The sequence below is a fragment of the Kogia breviceps genome, chromosome 1 (assembly GCF_026419965.1).
Source record: "Kogia breviceps isolate mKogBre1 chromosome 1, mKogBre1 haplotype 1, whole genome shotgun sequence".
NCBI lineage: Eukaryota > Metazoa > Chordata > Mammalia > Artiodactyla > Physeteridae > Kogia > Kogia breviceps.
Genome location: NC_081310.1, coordinates 184,877,123 through 184,895,260, shown reverse-complemented (window position 1 = coordinate 184,895,260; position 18,138 = coordinate 184,877,123). Strand labels below are relative to the sequence as shown.

Sequence of the window (18,138 nt, the reverse complement as noted above, 5' to 3'; positions counted from 1 at the left end):
GTGGTGAGGGAAGCAGACACAGCACTCCCCCAGAATGAGGGCCCTGGGAGACTGGAGATCAACAGGACTCACCTACATGATGTCACTTAATTCTCACGTGACCCATTTTACAGATGGGGAAACTGAGGCCCAGAGAGGAGGACGATCTTGCCTGCAGTCACACACTAGAGCTTGCCAGAACCAAGGTTCTAGCATAGACAGTCTGTGCCCCACTCCCCTGCTGCCCTCCCCCCTCTTTCGCCTCCTGTCCTTACACAGGGCCATATACAGGGAGAGCATACAAAAAGTCCTGGTGTGTGTGTGTGTGTGTGTGTGTGTGTGTGTGTGTGTGTGTGTGTGTGTGTGTGTGTGTGTGTGTGTGTGTTTTAAGGCTGTAGCTGCAGCCTCCTAAAAATAACACAGAGGAAGAATGAGACACATGTGGGTTCAAATCCTAGCCCTGCCTGTGAGCCTTTGTGCAGGCCGCTTCACCTCTCTGATGTCAGTTTCCGCATATGAAAAACGGGGCTAATAGTGTGTACCCCACTGATTGCCATGAGCCTGAGGCCATACTTAGAGTACCCAGCTCATTGCCTGGCACATGGTAGACGTTTAATGAATGTTCCTCCTCGTGTCTTTGGAACTCTCACCTACTGTCATTAGTGCAGATGAATAGCATCTGTAGCCCTAGAGAAGTATGACCCAAGAGGGAGGTCAGACAGAGCTGACCAGGGGTGGGTCGGGGAGCAGAGGGTGACCAACCACCCCAGCCTGAAAACAGGGCCCCGCGAAGCCACCCTCCTGTTGGCCCAACGCTAACGACTTCACTGTGTCTCCCCTTTTAGCTCAAATATTTCTGAAATGCACACCGCTCATTCACACATAGCCAGAGGGGTCTTCGGGCCTCCCCAGCCTGTACAGTTGGGGCCTCCTGATTGCTTCCTTCTGTGCAGTCTCCAGGAAGCAGAGAGGTTGCGGGAGCAGTGGGGCAAGGGCCAAAGCCGCTCCCAGGGCCCAGACCCTGTTTTCCAACCAAGAAAGGCACTCTGGGCTGGTGGCTGGTGGCCCTGGTTCCAACTTTCAGCTGGATACTAAGAATCTTGTCCACAGAGCCTCAGTTTCCTCATCTTTCTACTGGGATTTTTAACTTTTATTTTATTTATTTATTTTTGTGGTACGCGGGCCTCTCACCCTTGTGGCCTCTCCCGTTGCGGAGCACAGGCTCCGGACGCGCAGGCTCAGCGGCCATGGCTCACGGGCCCAGCCGCTCCGCGGCATATGGGATCTTCCCAGACTGGGGCACGAACCCGCGTCCCCTGCATGCGGACTCTCAACCACTGCGCCACCAGGGAAGCCCATCTACTGGGATTTTTTAATGGTCACTTAGAGCATCCAGGGCTTGGGAACTGGACATTTGCAGGGCTAGCTGGGGTGGGAGTGCCCAGAGGTGAGTGGAAGGACAGTGTCAGACAGGATGGGGGGTGTGGATGGCCCCAGGGGGGCTGAGAAAGTTGTGGGCAGGTGGGTGTGGTCCAGCAAGGGGGCCTCGGAGAGCCGCTGACCTTTACTGGGCGGCTCCTGCTCCAACTCTCCAGCTCAGTCCTCAGCTCCCACCACTCCCTGCCCCCCACACATCTATTCCCACAAACCATGCTGTTGTCTCCTCCGTACCTGTGCCTCTGTTGTCCCTTCTGCCTTGCACAACCTTCCCACTCAGCCTCTCCTAACTCCCTTCTAACTCGTTCTTCAAGCCTTTATCCATGTCACTTCCTCCAAGAAGCTGTCTTTGAATTGGTTGTTTTCTTCTCCTTCCGTACCCGATTCCCATCACACACAGTACCCCCATACACATTCCCGTTGCAGTCTGTGTCACATCATGTGGTGATTAATCAATCATCTATGTACAACAAAAATGGCTTCCCCTGCATGCAGGATTGTCATTGTCACAGTGGGGATGGGGATGGGGACATTTCCAGCAGTTCACAGGCAGCTTGGTGGAGCCTAGTGGTCCCCAAACTGTAGGAAGTGAGATGATGTTAGCTAGTTTGCAGACGAACATTTTTAATTGTAATGGTCTTATGTTTATTTTCCTTCCTTTTATGGCAAGTGATATCGGTTTCCCATTTGTAATAATGATCGTTTTTTTCCTCTTTAAAATGCACTTAAGAGAAAAAAAAGAGTCAGAAGAAATTTTCTAATTAAATAACAGTTCAGGCTGTAGGTGGAAACAGCTGAAGTCATGGATGGTGTCCTGATGGAGCATGTGTTCAAGCCCTACGGTTTTAGGGGAGGGAAGGAGATTTCAGTCTTCAACTGAAGACCTACTAAGTGTGAAGCCCTGTGCCGGGTCTTGGGGCAGGTAAAGAAGGTGTAGAAGGGGAGAAGATCAGAAGGAACAGTGTGCGTGAGAGAGTACCAAACAATCTGCAGCTGGAGCGCCGCGTGTGAATGGAATAGTTGTGTGACCTTGGGCAAGTTCCTAAGCCTTTATAAGCCTCAGTTTTCCCATCTGTGAAATGGGACAGTATCAACTATCCCTTGGCATCATTGTGAGAATGTTGGTGAGGGTTTCTGGCTCCTAATGGACAGGGTCTCTGGCTCAGTGAACATGAGTTCTCTCCCTCTGTAGATTTTTGAGATCAGAGGGGCAAAATCTGGGGTGTTACAGGGAGGAGGGAAGTGCTGGTGATGGAAACAGGGCTTGGCTTTTTGAACCCACCCAGGTTCCTGAGGCAAGAACTACTGACTGCAGATTCTGCGGGAAACTGAGTTTGACTTTGGGGCTTGGTTTGAGAGGAACAAAGAGGAAACCAGGGCATCCCAGGAAAGCAGCATCAGACAGACCAGGAGGGGCTCTCCAGAGGCTGCGACCCTTGAGCAAGAGGCTGATGTTTGTCAGATGTTGGCAAGCATGGTCTGGGGTGTGGCGGGAGCTGCTTGGACTCGCCTTCACTTGCAGGGGCCACCTAATGAGCCCAAAGGAAACGGTGGGTGTGTGCAGGCACTGGGTCGGCCAAAAAGCACCACACTCAACCTAAGAAAGAATAGGTGCCACTTATTGACGATCTGCTTCGCGTTGGGCTACAGGCTAGTAGACCTTCCATCTCCTTGCGTCCTCCTGTCCACCCTCAGAGGGTATTATGGCCATTCTCCAGGTGAGGAAACAGGCTTAGAAAGATTGCCTGTCCAAGGTTACAAGGCAAGTGGGTGGCAGAGCGGGTATTGGAATTGAAGTCTGACCTCCTGACCCCAGTTGATCTGCTCTGCTTAGCTGCCTTTTTTGCAGAGGGTGGAGGGGGGTGTCGACATGGAAAGGCTAAAGGCCAAGGGGAAGTTGTAGGGAGAACAACCTGGGGTTCCCTCCTGCCATGGCCCCAGGGGTAACAGCTTTCCCAGAGGCAGCCTTCAAGGCAGAGCCCAGGATCAGCTTGGTGAGAAGGGAGCCCAGGAGGTGCCGGCCTTCTGTGTCCTTCTCAGGGGACATGCAAGCTGGACCCTCCTCTTAGCCCCTTCTTGCTGTGAACCAGCCTGCTCATGGACTTCCTGTCCTTCTGAGATCCTCCCCTTGTTGGTTCCAGATGTGGTGGGAGGCTGAGGCGGAGGGGGCAGTGGAACCCCCAAGCCTGAGCTCCCTGGGAGCCCGGAGTTTGAGGACCAGCCTTTAGTGTGTGACTTTTGGCAGGTCATTTGCCCACTCTGGGCCTGAGTTTCCACCCAGGCGATGAGGATTTCAGTTCACAGGCCCTCCTCTGGCCTATGGAATCCTCTAGTGCTTGGCCTCTGGGTCAGCCCAAGAATCCAGCCAAGGGGTGGGGCCACCTGCTTGGCGGCTTGCCTCCCCCGCCCGACCCCTTTCTGGTCCCAAGCAGAGTCTCCTCTCTCCCTTGTTCCACACGGCTCCCAGCAGCTGTTCCTCGGGCCCAGGCAGAGAGCCCGGCTTGGCGCGTCTCTGACTGAGGCCGATGAGAGAAAACAGGTTAAAAGTTCAGCCCTTGTTCTCTCCAGGAGGAAAAATCTGTAGCATTCAAAGTGTGAAAAGGGACCCTTTTTTTCAGCTCCAAAGCAGCACAATACAACTTCCCTCCAATTTGCCATCAGAAAGATGCCCTTGGCACTGGACTGCACCATCCCTGGCACCCTCCTCCCCCCTCACCAGCCCCCAGTGCAAAGGGACACAGTGACCGCAAACACAAGCCGTAGGCGGTCATGAGGACACTGCCACATCCTCTCTTGTCAACTCACAGGTCTGACTGGGGTCACCTCTGGCTAAATGCTTCCTTCTATCCCACCCTGCCATCCATACCTCCCCTGCCCTAGTTCAAGACCCTGTTACTCCCATTTCGACCTTCACAGAGGCCTGGGCACTGTGCACCCTGCCCCCACTCTCTCTGCCCTAGTTCCTCCAGCCCAGGCCATCAAACGAAGTGTCTAGAAGTTTATAGGGTAGGAAGCAGGAGACCCTCACCTCCCACTCTGCCACCAACTCCTGTGTGATCTTTAGGAAGTCTCTTCCCCTCTCTGCGCCTTAGTTGCCCTATTTCTAAAATGAGGCAGTTAGGCTAGACCGGGGATAGCATCTCAAATGGTGGGTGTTAGTTTCCTGGAGCACTGTGGTGAGAAGCATTGTGTAGCCACAGAGTGTGGGGGTTGATCAGTGATGTGTCCTGGGCACAGAATTGGAGCATAGCAGCAAGCATGCTGCCCACTCTCTCTCACTGATCTAGGTGGTGTGGAAGGTCCAGCCGTGATCCTCTAGGTCTCTCCGCCTACTCTCTCACAACTATTTGTATTCATACCCCCATCTCCACTACCAGACTGTGAACTGCTCCATGGTAGGGCTTTGCTCTTCACCATTTTTTCCCGCAGGGTATCCAGTACAGTGCTTGGTACCTAATGGGCATCAGGATATATCTGTTGATTGAATACTTGAGCAATTTAAATCTTCTCAGTGCATTGCAGTTCAATTCAAAAAATATTTTGAATCCCCTGTGTCAGGAAAGGGGTAAAGGGAGGGGTGCTGAGCCTGATCTGGGGGTGATTGGGGATCTCTCTGGCCCTATGGGTCTCCTTTGTCATTGGCTGTATGGTTCCTTTCTTCCAGCTGCTGGAATAAGGGGAGGCAAGTGGGGCCTGGCTGGTTCAGAAGCTGATCTGAGTTTCCTGAACCCCCAGAGGGCAGGTGATGGTCTGGCCCCACTGGACACAGTGCTCACCCCTTAACACCCCTCCATCCCCAGGGCCGTATCCTAGGGGCAGAGTTGGCTGAGCCCTAGGGGAGGGGGCCCAGGGATGAGGACACAATGGAGAACCCCAAGTTCCTGGAGAAGGGGGAAAAGTATCCCTCACAGGAGGTGTGGGCCAGAGGGCCAACGTGGGATAACTGATGCAGCTTGGCTGGGACCCAAGGGAGGCCCTTGTAAGGCCAACATTCCAGTTTCTGAGAATTTGTTGCAAGTCGAAAAGCGAACAGAACCAACCCTAAGTCTGAAGTTAAAATTTGAGATTTCCTGAGGACTCTCTGAAGCCCATCCAGGAGACCCCAGATTAAGACCCTTCCCTACCAGTAAAGGAGCAAAGGGGCAATACCTAGGTTGGAGGGATGTGATTGGCTAAGAGGGTGGGGCATGACCATGTGTGAAAGGGCTGGAGTTGGACCTTAAGGGGTGGAGTCTAGAGGAATAGAATCAGATGATTGGCTGGAGTGTGTGAGTGGGTGGGATTATGGAGTGAGAGGCAGGACCTAAAAGGAGGGTAGTCTGTAGGGTTAGATCCCCATGATTGTTTGGAGCAATGGAAGTAGCGCTCTGTAGAGAAGGCCCTCAGGAGGTAGGTTCTTGGTGATTGACGGTGCTTCCTAGGCAGCTCAGTGATGACTCTTTGCTGTCTCCACAGAGACACTGATGGACTCAACCACAGCGACGGCGGAGCTGGGCTGGATTGTGCATCCTCCATCAGGGGTGAGTCAGTGGTCCTCAAACCCTGCCTGGTGTCCCAGGACACCTCGGGTTCTGCTGCAGGGCCCAGATGCCCCGCCTCCCCCACCTCGCCAAATTCCAGCCCCTTCCCCTCCTTCAGGTCCCAGGACGTGGCCTCTCATTGCCCCACCCTGCTGGTCCCCTACCATTGATGGAGTGCTAGTTACCATGACAACATGCTGGATGCTTTCAGACTTTATCCCATAGAATTCTAAACGGGAGGCTGAGGGAATTCCCTGGCGGTCCAGTGGTTAGGACTCTGCGCTTCCACTACCGAGGGCCTGGGTTTGATCCCTGGTTGGGAAACTAAGATCCCACAAGCCACACAGCATGGCCAAAAACTAACAAATAAATAAATAAAAGCGAGGCCGAGAAGTGGTATACACACTACCCCCATTTTATAGATGAGGAAGGTGAATCGTCATTTCCTGAGCACCCACTGTGTGTCGTACTATATCAAAGCACCTTTACATACATCACCTCCAGTCCTATGGGGAGGAATCCCCTCCATTTTACAGGTACGGAAACTGAGGCTCAGAGAGCTATAGCCACCTGCCAGGGACCCTATGGCTAGTAAGTGACGAGGGCCCACGTTTGCGTCCAGGGCTGTGACCGAGTCTTCTGGGTCCCTTTTCTGGGTCCCGTAACACTAGGCTCCCCCTTCCTGAGCTCTTATCATCAAACTGCCTTGGGTCCAGTGGTCCGAGCCCATGGAGGCTGTGAGCTTCCCAAGAACAAGATCAGGAACAATTTGAGATTCCTCTTTCTTCCCACACCAACCAGCCCAGCAGTTACTTACACACTGTGGGGTCAGACACTCCTGAAATTCTGTCCCAATTCCTGCCACTCACCAGCTGTGTAATTTTGGGCCAGTTCCTTAACCTGTCTGAGCTTTAGTTTCCTCATCTATAAAATGGTGATAATAATGTCTTCCTCATAGGACTGTTGTGAGGTTCTCCTGCAAAGTGTCTAGCACGGTGCCTGACGTAGAGTGGGCTCCTAGTGACAGGTAGCTATAGTAACTGTCACCATCATCATGTCAGTTCTAGTGTCATTCCCTCCTCATCCCCCTGGTCTCTGGGGAGGGCTCTGGGCTCCTAGAGCCCATCCCTTCCCTTCCCCCCATCCCAGCTCCTCCACTGGGACTCAGCTGCTGCCCCAAGGAGCTGCATCCCCCCACCCCCCTCAGGTCTGTGCTCTCAATAGGCAGGGCCCCAGGGTCAGGCCTCTTTCTGTGGCTCTTTCTTGTCACCAATTTTCCATCTGTGAAGGCGGCTGGGCGCACATCCCCACCCTGCCAGTAATGAGGCCAGGCTGGGCTGCAGGGCCCCCGGACGCAATTATTTGGGGTGTTTAGGCTGCAGGGCCTCTGCATGTTAATTAGAGAGAGGGGAGAAAGGCAGACTGCTCTAATTAAGTGCTCTAATTAAGTTCTGAAGAAGAGCAGTGATTGAAACAAGGGGCTGACTTTGTCACATGGTGCCACCAAAAAAAAAAAAAAATTAAATGCAACGTAGGGAGCTTCAGAGCCGCCATTGAAGGAGAGGCTGGGCCAGCTCAGCCTTCCCCACGCACACTTGCCCTTCACAGCATCAGCCCTCCCTGGGCTGGCAAACACCACCCCGCCCTGTGCAGACTTGGCCCGGAGAATCAGAGGGAGGCAAAAGGACAAAGAACACCCACTTGAGAGTGACACCGTTCCCACCACTTGCCCCCGCCCCCCCCCACAAAGTCACATTTGGCAGTTGGGGGAAATAGAGGCCCAGAGAGGGGCAGTGACTTGCCTAAGGCCACACATCAAGTTAGCAGAGCTGGGACAAAACCCAGGACTCCTGGGCCACTGTTGGGTCCTCATGTTTCAAGACAGTGTGGACAAGCATGGGTCTGGGTCTGGGTCTGTGTGACCTGGGTCAGGTGACCTCACTTCTCTGGTCTCTACTGCCTCATCTAAAGTAGAAATAACCCTACTTACCACATGTGATAATCATGACAGAGAAATGAGATCCTGTTACAGCACCCACCCTTGGTCCAGCATAGGTGAGTGGGGTTCACTCTGCTGTTGGGTCTACCCCAGACGAAGCCAGCCCAACACCAAGGGGGGCACAGGAGAAGGAGGGGATGGGTGGCTGATCCCAACAAGCTCTCAGTCCCACGGGGGAGACCAGACCAAGAGGGCCGGGAGTGCCCGGCACTTGTCTAGGCAGGTTGTCCCCTGGACAAGGGACAAGGGCCCAAGGGAGAGTCGGTGAAGGCGCACACTGCAGCTGGAGGGAGAGCCTGCAGCGAGAGGTTCCAGAGGACGGACGGAGAGACGAAAGGTGCTCGAGGGGTCACAAAAGTGTGAACCAAGGCTCAGCCTGCAAGTGAGCTTGGCCTGTGAGCGTCTGTGGAAGGAACATGACCTGTGCCCTTCCATTTCCAATTTTCCATGGCCCTGCCCAGCCCCTTCCAGCAGTGGGGCTTGGGAACTCGCAGCTGGGTGAGAGCCCAGGCTGGGGCCCAGTGAAGCGCCGAAGTGCGGACCCCAGGCGGGAAGGTGGGAAGGCGGGAAGGTGTCCCTCCAGGCACTGTCTTAGCCACTTAAGGCCCCAGAGCAGAGCTGCTCTCATGGGGAAAGGCCTTGTCTTCCTGTTATGGGGGTGAGGGCTCTTCTTCCATTGGACTGGGAATCCCCAAGGGCAAGGACTGTGTCTCCCTGGTCAGACAGGGAGCTCCCGGCAGGCAGAAGTCCTGTGTCCCCCATCGGACAGGTAGCTCCCTAAGCACGAGCTCTGTCTGCTTTCAGACAGGGTGGGCCTCTTCCTGTTTGCCCTTCCAGGTGGGAGCTCCCCAGGAACGGGGGCCACGTCTTCTTTATCAGATCAGTTACCCCTGGGGGTGAGGGTCACATCTCCCACGTGGACGAGGGCAATACCAAGAGCAGGGCGTGTGCCCTTCCCATCAGATCGGCGTGTCTCCCTCATAGACTGGGGGATTCCTCAGAGCCAAGGCTATGTCTCCCTCTCAGCTTAGAGTTCTCTAATGGTAAGTATCATGTCTCCATCATCAGACTGGAAGATCCCTTAGGTAGGGTCTGTGCCTCCCCCGTTAGACTAGGAGGCCCCTGATGGTAGGTGTCCTGTCTACCGCCATCAGACTGGAGGACTCCCTAGGGAAGAGTCTGTGCCTCCCCTCTTAGGGTGTTCCCTGGGGCTAAGCCCCTGCCTCCCCCACCTGACTAGCATTTCACCCGCAGTGGGAAGAGGTGAGTGGCTACGATGAGAACATGAACACCATCCGTACGTACCAGGTGTGCAATGTGTTTGAATCGAGCCAGAACAACTGGCTACGGACCAAGTTCATCCGGCGCCGTGGCGCCCATCGCATCCACGTAGAGATGAAGTTCTCGGTGCGTGACTGCAGCAGCATCCCCAGCGTGCCTGGCTCCTGCAAAGAGACCTTCAATCTCTATTACTATGAGGCCGATTTCGACTCGGCCACCAAGACCTTCCCCAACTGGATGGAGAACCCGTGGGTGAAGGTGGACACCATTGCCGCCGACGAGAGCTTCTCCCAGGTGGACCTTGGTGGCCGGGTCATGAAGATCAACACCGAGGTGCGGAGCTTCGGGCCCGTGTCCCGCAGTGGCTTCTACCTGGCCTTCCAAGACTATGGCGGCTGCATGTCTCTCATCGCCGTGCGCGTCTTCTACCGCAAGTGCCCCCGCATCATCCAGAACGGCGCCATCTTCCAGGAGACTCTGTCAGGGGCTGAGAGCACATCGCTGGTGGCTGCCCGGGGTAGCTGCATTGCCAACGCGGAGGAGGTGGACGTGCCCATCAAGCTCTACTGTAACGGGGACGGCGAGTGGCTGGTACCCATCGGGCGCTGCATGTGCAAAGCGGGCTTCGAGGCCGTGGAGAATGGCACTGTTTGCCGAGGTAAGGGCCACGGCGGGGCCGGCGCCCCTGCAAGTGTGTGGAGTTGGTGTTGGCTGCAGACTTGAACCTGGCAGCTGGGAGGGCAGGCTGGTGAGCACAGAGGCCTGGAGCTGACCATGAGGCCCTCTGTGGCCAGGGTTTCCAAATCTACAGCCGTCGTTCAGCTTCTTAGAGGGAGGCGTTAAACAGCACTTCTTGAACGCTGGTATGTGTACGTACTACAGGGGGTATGCAGGCTGATTTTAGTTGAGGGTAAATGTTTCTCATTTTAATTATTATGTAATGGTGGCAGGTGGCACTTTATTTCTTCATTTACAAAAGTGATATGGTTTCCTTTTAAGGAAAATGTATAAGTCATAGTAAATAACATTTATAAGAGAACCTTCATTGAGCTTTTGCTGTATCAGTCAGTATAGGCCAGGCCACGCTGAAGTGACAAAACAATAAAAGTTTATTTCTCACTTAATGCTACATGTCCATTGTGAGTCAGCTTGGGATTTCTCCCTCTGGGAGCCAAGCAGATGGAGGCGCCACCATTTGGAATGTTGTGATCACCAGGGCAGAAGGAAGGAGCAAGTGTGACAGATTGTATATGGGATCTAAATCTTCCCCCCCGGAATGGCTCAGACATCACTCCTATGCACGTTTCAATGGCCAAGGCAAGTGATGGGGTTACTTCCAATTCAAAGAGATGGGGCAGTGCAGCTCCACTGTGAGCCAGCCCTCCTGATTAACATTTTTACTGTGTGCTGAACACTTTACATGTCTAACTCATTTAATCCTCACAAGAACCCTGTGAAGGAAAGTGCCATTTTATAGGAAGAAATCACAGCTCGTACAGTGAATAAGTGGAGGTAGCACAGAATCTTACCCAGGTAATGTAGTTCCAAACTGCCCTCTTAACCACTATGCCCCTTAAGTTGATTTAAAGAAAAATATTAAGTAAACAGTAGTACAGGTAGTATTTGATTATGGCCAAGAGTCACAAAGGTGCTGTGTAAACATAAGTTGTACGAGGTACTGCATGGTGGTGAGAAGGCTGTGAAGGTAGACAGACCTGGGTTCAAATTCCAGCCCTGCCGGTTACTAGTTGGACATCCTGATCCGGCTTTTGAAACCCTCTTTCATAGGGTAGTTGTGAGGATTCAGGACCTTAAGACATGTAGAGCGCTTTTGATGGCTTCTAGTATACAGTAAGAGGTTCATAAATGTTAACTAAATGAGATGCTACATATAAAGCCCAGCGTGGCACAGGTTCTCTGCAATGTGAGCTATGGGGGTGATGGTGGTGACATAGGAGACTTGAAGCCTGCTTGTGCCACTTCCTCTTGCCTTCCCAATTGGCATTGGGTCCTGGGGGGTTCCAGATGCCAGGCTACGAGTTTGGACCTTTTCCAGGGGCCTCGAAGAGCCAGTTAAAGTTTAGCCCAGGGTAATTGCAATGATCCTCACCTTTATGAAATTTTGTCGCATCCACCATATCCGTGGCTCCTCCCTCCAGCCCTCTGAGGCAGCATTTTAAGGGTCCTGGGAGGATAAGTGGGTGTATAAGAGACAGGAGCAGTGGCCTGTGGGGAAGCTGCTGCAGTGATCTCAGGTGATGATGGCTGCATGGACTGGGCGTCCGCAGTGCTGGGGAAGAGGAGGGGTGCAGTCAAAGGATGTTTTGGCAGTGAGTCAGATTGGAAAGGGAGGAGGGAGAGGAATCAGAGGGAACCAGGAATTCCAGCTTACAGGGCTGTGATGGTCTTGGAAAAGAGTTGGGGACACTGGGAGAAAAGGCTGGTTTCTTAGGGAAGACAACAAATCTGGTTTCCTTTACTTGAGTGTGAAAGTGCACAGCCCTGGGACACGGCAGGGGTGAGACAGGCCATGGGGAACAGCATCAGTCGCTCATTGCCCATTGGTTATTCACTCATCAACCCTGTACCTCCTCTGTGTCAGACCTTGTGCTAAGCACCAGGTAAGACAGAAGAGAATCCAACTATGGCCTTGCCTTCTAGGAGCTCACAGTCTAGCAGAGGAAACCGACTGTAAATGAACAAGGATGGGAATGCATTAGACTTGTTTTAATAGGAACTGCTCAGGCTGAGGTGGGCACAGAAAAAGGGAAGGCTTCACAGAGGAGTTGACATTGGAGCTGAGTCTTGGGAGAGGTGTACATTAACCAGGTGGCCCAGTCCTTCTGGAGGTTGGATCAGCATCAACAGAGATTTGGTGTGGCTGTGGCTAAGGGTGCAAGGAGAGACGTAAGAAGAACTGTGGCTGGAGTGGTGCCCAGATGAAGAGGTGTATTAGTTATCTATTGCTACATAACAAGTTAGCCCCAAAATTTTGCAGCTTAGAACAACAAGCATGTATGTATGTATGTATGTATTTATTTATTTATTTATGGCTGCGTTGGGTCTTCGTTACCGCACGAGGGCTTTCTCTAGTTGTAGCAAGCAGGGGCTACTCTCTGTTGCGGTGCGCGGGCTTCTCATTGCGGTGGCTTCTCTTGTGGAGCACGGGCTTCAGTAGTGAACAACATGCATTTATTATCTCAGTTTCTTAGAGTCAGGAACCAGGCATGGCTTAGATGGGTACCTTTGGCTCAAGGTCTCTCCTGAGGTTGCAAGCAGGCTGTCGGCTGGGGCTGCAGTTTCATCTGAAGGCTTGACCAGGGAGAGATCTGCTTCCACGTTCCCTCATGTGGTTGTTTGCAGGCCTCAGTCCTTCCCACGTGGGCCTCTCACACGTGCAGTAGCTTCCCCCAAGCACATGATCCGAGATAGGGAGCGTAAAAGAGAGAGCACCCAAGACAGAAGCCACAATCTTTTTATAATCTCGTCTCAGAAGTGACATCTCATTACTTCTGTTGTATTCTCTTGATTAAAAGTGAGTCACCAGGGCTTCCCTGGTGGCGCAGTGGTTGAGAGTCCGCCTGCCGATGCAGGGGACGTGGGTTCGTGCCCCGGTCCGGGAGGATCCCACATGCCGCGGAGCGGCTGGGCCCGTGCGGGAGGATCCCACATGCCGCGGAGCGGCTGGGCCCGTGAGCCGTGGCCGCTGAGCCTGCACGTCTGGAGCCTGTGCTCCTCAATGGGAGAGGCCACAACAGTGAGAGGCCCACGTACCGCCAAAAAAAAAAAAAAAAAAAGTGAGTCACCAAATTCAGTCCATGCTCCAGGGGAGGGAATTACACAGGGTGTAAATGCCAGGAGGTGGGGGTCCCTGGGGCCATGGCAGAGGTGGCCTGTCACAGGATCAGAGTCTAAGCTGCTTCTTGCAAGGGGTGGGAGTTCAAGGTAATGCTGGGGCAGAGTGTGTCCAGCGCTGGCTTCCCTCCTCCCCCCAACCCACGGACAAGGCCCAGCCCAGCCCAGCCGGCTACTGGATGTAAGTGGAGGCCAGTCAAGGTGTGATTAATGAGCTCAGGGAGCCAGAAGGACACCAGCTGCTGCTGTGGCATGTGTGCAGCCACCCAGATGTGGGGCTGCTTCAGCCCAAGTCCCACAGGCACTGGCCCCGCCAGCCCAGGACGTGTAGGAATGATTATTGCTCACATCTGGGTGGTTGGCAAAGCACTTCTTTCCCCATCTCCAGCTCAGGGATTCTCAGCCTTTACTATGCCTCAGGATCCGCTGGGAAGTTTATTAAAATGCAGATTCCTGGGTTGGGTGCAGACCTCTTCCCCAGATCTGGTTCTGTGGCTCTGAGGTAGGGCCAAGAATCAGCATTTTTTTTTTTTTTTTTTTTTGCGGTATGCGGGCCTCTCACTGCTGTGGCCCCTCCCACTGCGGAGCACAGGCTCCGGACGCACAGGCCTAGCGGCCATGGCTCACGGGCCCAGCCGCTCCGCGGCACGTGGGATCTTCCCGGACCGGGGCACGAACCCGTGTCTCCTGCATCGGCAGGCGGATTCTCAACCACTGCGCCACCAGGGAAGCCCAAGAATCAGCATTTTTAAACAAGCAGCACTGATGCTCCTATACCAGGACTATTAGCTCAGACACACAATGTGTTAACACATCCTTGGCCAGACCAAGCAGGACTCAAGGCCAGCCGCACCACCACCCCAGGGAGCATCCACCCTAAAGGGTGGGAGGGGACATTAGCAGAATCTCTGGGAGGGTGTGGTTTGGAAAGATCCATTTAATATTGAAACATAACATGATGGGAAAAGAATCCATTGCTTTCTCAGAGAAATAAAAATTAGAGAAAACTTGACGGTGGGGGGAGGGCGGGGGGAGTAAGTGAGTCCTCGTGGGGAATGGTAGCAATCCCAGGGGTGGGCAGTGGTGGCTAATGATGGACTGGGTGTTCCCAGTGCACTGAGTGGTTCATGAAACTATGGACCAAACTGGCTCAATCAGACCAACTTCCTCTAGTGCCTGTTTGTTGTGTGCAGGGCACAGTGGGGAGGGGAGGGGCTCGGAAAAGCCAATTAACCCCTCAACAAGCATGTATTGGGTACCCCTTGTGTGCCCTTTAGCCCTCTAACAGATATTGATTGAGTTCCGTCTCTGAGCTAGGCACATGCCAGTGCTAGGGAACACAGATGTGAACAAGAGGGACACATTCACTGCCCTCCCAGAGTTTTGGTCTGGGTGGGTGGATGGGGGAAGATGGAGGAAATAAAGTTAATAAACAAATAAATAAAATAGTTACAAACTATGAGGAGTGAAAAGAAAAATATAGGGTACAACAAAAGAGATCGAAAGGGGGATCTGCTTTAGCCAGGTGGTTCAGGGAAGGCTTCTTGGAAGAGGTGTCATTTGAGCTGACTGAGGCTGTCCTGGGATGGCTGGAGGAGAGAGCACCTGAGAGTCACGGTTTGGCTTCAAGTGGCTCCTGGGCAAGCAGAGCATTCAGACACAAGGGAACAAGGCAGAGCATGGTCCCTCCAGAAATGAAGTCTATCCAGGCAAAGTACTTTGAGAATATGAGGAAGAAGGCATCTTTTCCGACTGGGCATCTGGGAGGGCTTCAAGGAGGAGGTGGCGTTTGAATTAGGCCTTGAAGAGTGAGTGGGATGTGGGTGGGTGAAGGGAGGGGAGGAATTGTAGGTTGAGAAACTGCATAAATAAAGGCCCAAGGTGTGACAGTATAAGGCATGTTTGGTGGGTGTCCAAGGCCCTAGTGGGTGCAGGGCTGGGGCACGACTTTCTCCTCTTCATTCATCTATTCATGGTTCATTGAGTGCCTAATCTGGGCCTGTACTGGCCACACAGACACCAGGTGGGAGACTCCTGGGACTTCCTTCAGAAGAACTGTGCCCCCTTCCCCTACCCCAGTCCCCAGCCTCCTCAGGATCACAGTTCCCACTGGGGCTTGCCGCCGGCTGATTTGCTGGGGTGTGTGTGTTGGGGGGGGGAGGCAGGAGAGTGGCCTTGGAATTTCTCCTCTGCAGCAGCTGCTCCCACCCAAGCCGAGTCTGTTTGCCTGACTCTTTCCAGATGTTTATGGGATTGATTGTGAATGTGTCCCTGCCTCAGTTTCTCCAAGTTTGTCTCTGTATCCCTATTCCCCTTGGTCTCTCCTTCCCTTATGAAGCCCCTACTTGCTACTCCCTGCCCATCAGTGGGAGCCCCCAGCCCAGCAACTGCTGGGGACCCTGCCCTCCTCTCTCCCCATGGCAGACGTGCGTCTGTAGCGGATCCAGAGGCAGTTCCACAGTGAGCGTGATTGCCGTGATGCTATTGGGGTGTAATGGGATTTTTAATGTTTAGCTTGGACAGGGAGAGGGACTGCAAGCCAGCGGGTTAGGGGGGTGCGGGGGTGGGAGGTGCTTGCACACACATGTTGATCCGCTGGCTCCAACTCAGACTTCCCAGTTCCCAGCTGCTGGGCTTCTCCTCCCAGCCTCCCCCTCTCCTCCCCCTGCCCTGCTTGGCAGCCCCTAGCCCTGCTGTCTCCCCCACCCATGGCCTCTCCTTGACCTTGGCCACGGAGACCTGTTTCTTCAAACCCCAGCCCTGCCTCTTGCTAGCTGTGTGACCTTGGGCAAGCAGTGGACCTTCTCCTGGTGTTTGTTTTCTCATCTGCAAAGCGAGTAAACAGATGCACTGCTGTGCAGAGTAAATGAGAAGATACCTAGAAAAGTGTTAGAAAACTAAGGACTCTTACAAACACTGTCTTTTGCCTGTGGGTTTTTTTTTTTTTTTTCTCCTAATGAGCTTTTTTCTTTTGAGGAAAAAATAACTTTTCCTTATCACATAAGCAATACAGGTTATTCGTAGAATCTTTAGAAATTACTGATAAACCAAAAGGAGAAAATTAAAATCACACAGAGAGTAACCACTGTTAACAGACTGGTGTGGATCCTTCTAGGTGTATTTATATGTATCTAAACATATCGATTTTTTAAAAAGAAAAAAGAGATTCCTTCTGAGACTACATGAGGATTTTTGACTTATTAATATTTTGTGGGCGTTTTTCCATGTCATGTTGGATCATCATTTGGGAAGGCTCTTAGAATTCCATAATAGATAGACGTACCATAATTTACTTACCAGTTGTCTAGTGATCCACATGTAGATTGCTTGCAGTTTTTCACTGTCTTAAATGCTGGCATGGACTTCATTGTCCCTCTGCCTTTTGGCACTGCTGCTGGCATTTGTGTAGGATATGTCTCCAGGCGTGGAATTGTAGGGTCAAAGGATATGTACTTTGTTTTTTGAGCTTTTGATGCACATTGCCAGATTACCCTCCAGAAAGATTGGGCTGAATTACCCGCCTGGCAGCAGTCTTCGAGAGTGTCTGTTTCCCTACATACTCACCAGCATGGGATATTATGCCTGTGGCTTTATTTTCTCTTTCACTCCCAGAATCCCGTGCCTCCCCAGCCAAGGTAGGGAGGGACCAGGGGTCCTCTCTGGGCCCTCAGGGCTGGATCCTGGGCCACCGTCAGGGTGGCCTCCTTCCCACCCTGCTCTCAGCTCCAGCCCTTCCCACAGAGGCCGGACCAGTGGACCAGATGTGTCTGGCAAGCCTCTGGGGGTGGGTGCGGTCAGTGTCGGGGTAAGGAGAGGGAGGCATCCAGCTGGCAAGGCCTGTGCTGGCTGGGGAAAGAGGTGTGAGGGTTGGAGTGCTGGGTGGGAGGAACGGCCCAGACCCCCACACAGAAAGTTCTGCTGCTTCTCTTCAAGGGCAGGGTGGAGACGCCCAGCTTGGGGAGGGGGAAGGGTGATAGGTAACTCCTCCAGACCCCCAGGCTCAGGCCAGGGCTGAGACCACACAGGCCAGCCTTTCGAGAAGGGGGTTGGATGGGGACTCTGGCCAGTACAGGCTATTCAAGTCTTTGCTCTTAAAAATTAGAAGTACCCCCTCCCTACTTCCCCTTTTCTATATGCTCTCAAAGCATCTATTTTTGTTCACAACTATCTATCTGTTTGTCCATCTATCTATCCAGCCAGCTGGCCAGCCAGCATCCATCAGCCATTCACTGAACTCCAGTTTCTGATTTTTTTGCTTCGTGGAGAGATCAGGTGATGTCTTCATAGAGGACCCGGAAACTAACACACAGTGACTAACACTCCTCAGGCACCTACTGTGTGCCAGTCCCTGAACCAGGTGTGGGGACTACAGACATGAGGAAGGCCCTTCTTGCCCACATGGAGCTGCCAGTCTGATATAGGGGAGTTGGCTCCATCTGTAACTGTAGCCTTGGGGCACTTAGGAGGGAGTCAGGAGAGAGCTGGAGAGGCTTCCTGGAGGAGGAGCCATTTTCCCAGGGCTTTGGAGAATGGGAGGAGGTGGAGGCAGGAAAAAGATAGTCAGAAATGATACTGATTTTTTTTTTAACCTTGGCCTCTTGCTGACCCCCAGCCATCTGGGGGAGTGGGGTACAGGAGAAGTACTCTTAACCAAGGGAGAAGGTCAGAGGGGCTGCCAGTACTCTTAAAGGGCTGAATGAGGCAGAGGCTGAAAGGAGTCCTGAGAAGATTGGAGAAGGCCAGGGCAAAGGGTGAAAGGTACCTCCTGTGTGCCCAGCTCTGTGTTATATGCTCTGCTCCACTATCTTATTGAATCTTCCGTTGATACGATTAGGTCCATTTACAGATGATGAGACTGAGGTCCAGAGAGGATCAGTGAGTTTTCCAAGGCCACACAGCCAGTGAGTAGCAGAGACAGAATATGAACCCAGCTTTCTCCAGCTTGCTGGGACAAGTGATTACCCGGGAGTGGGTGGATATCTGAAGGTACTCTTGCCCTGCCCACCTCCCCGTTACCCAGGAGCCCCTGAGATGTAAGAAGAGTTTGACAGATAACCGGCTGAGGGG

General features: G+C 53.0%; 1 protein-coding gene across 3 annotated transcripts in view; it reads left to right on the top strand.

Annotated features, from left to right (window-relative positions):
- The window catches only part of EPHB2 (EPH receptor B2), a 187,213-nt gene that overhangs the window by 58,895 nt on the left and 110,180 nt on the right, over positions 1-18,138 (top strand). For all 3 annotated transcript variants that reach the window (XM_059062013.2, XM_059062007.2, XM_067015270.1), the window contains exons 2-3: positions 5,872-5,936; positions 9,190-9,874. In XM_059062013.2, the coding sequence (XP_058917996.2) occupies positions 5,872-5,936; positions 9,190-9,874 (750 nt within the window). The remainder of the gene's footprint in view (positions 1-5,871; positions 5,937-9,189; positions 9,875-18,138) is intronic.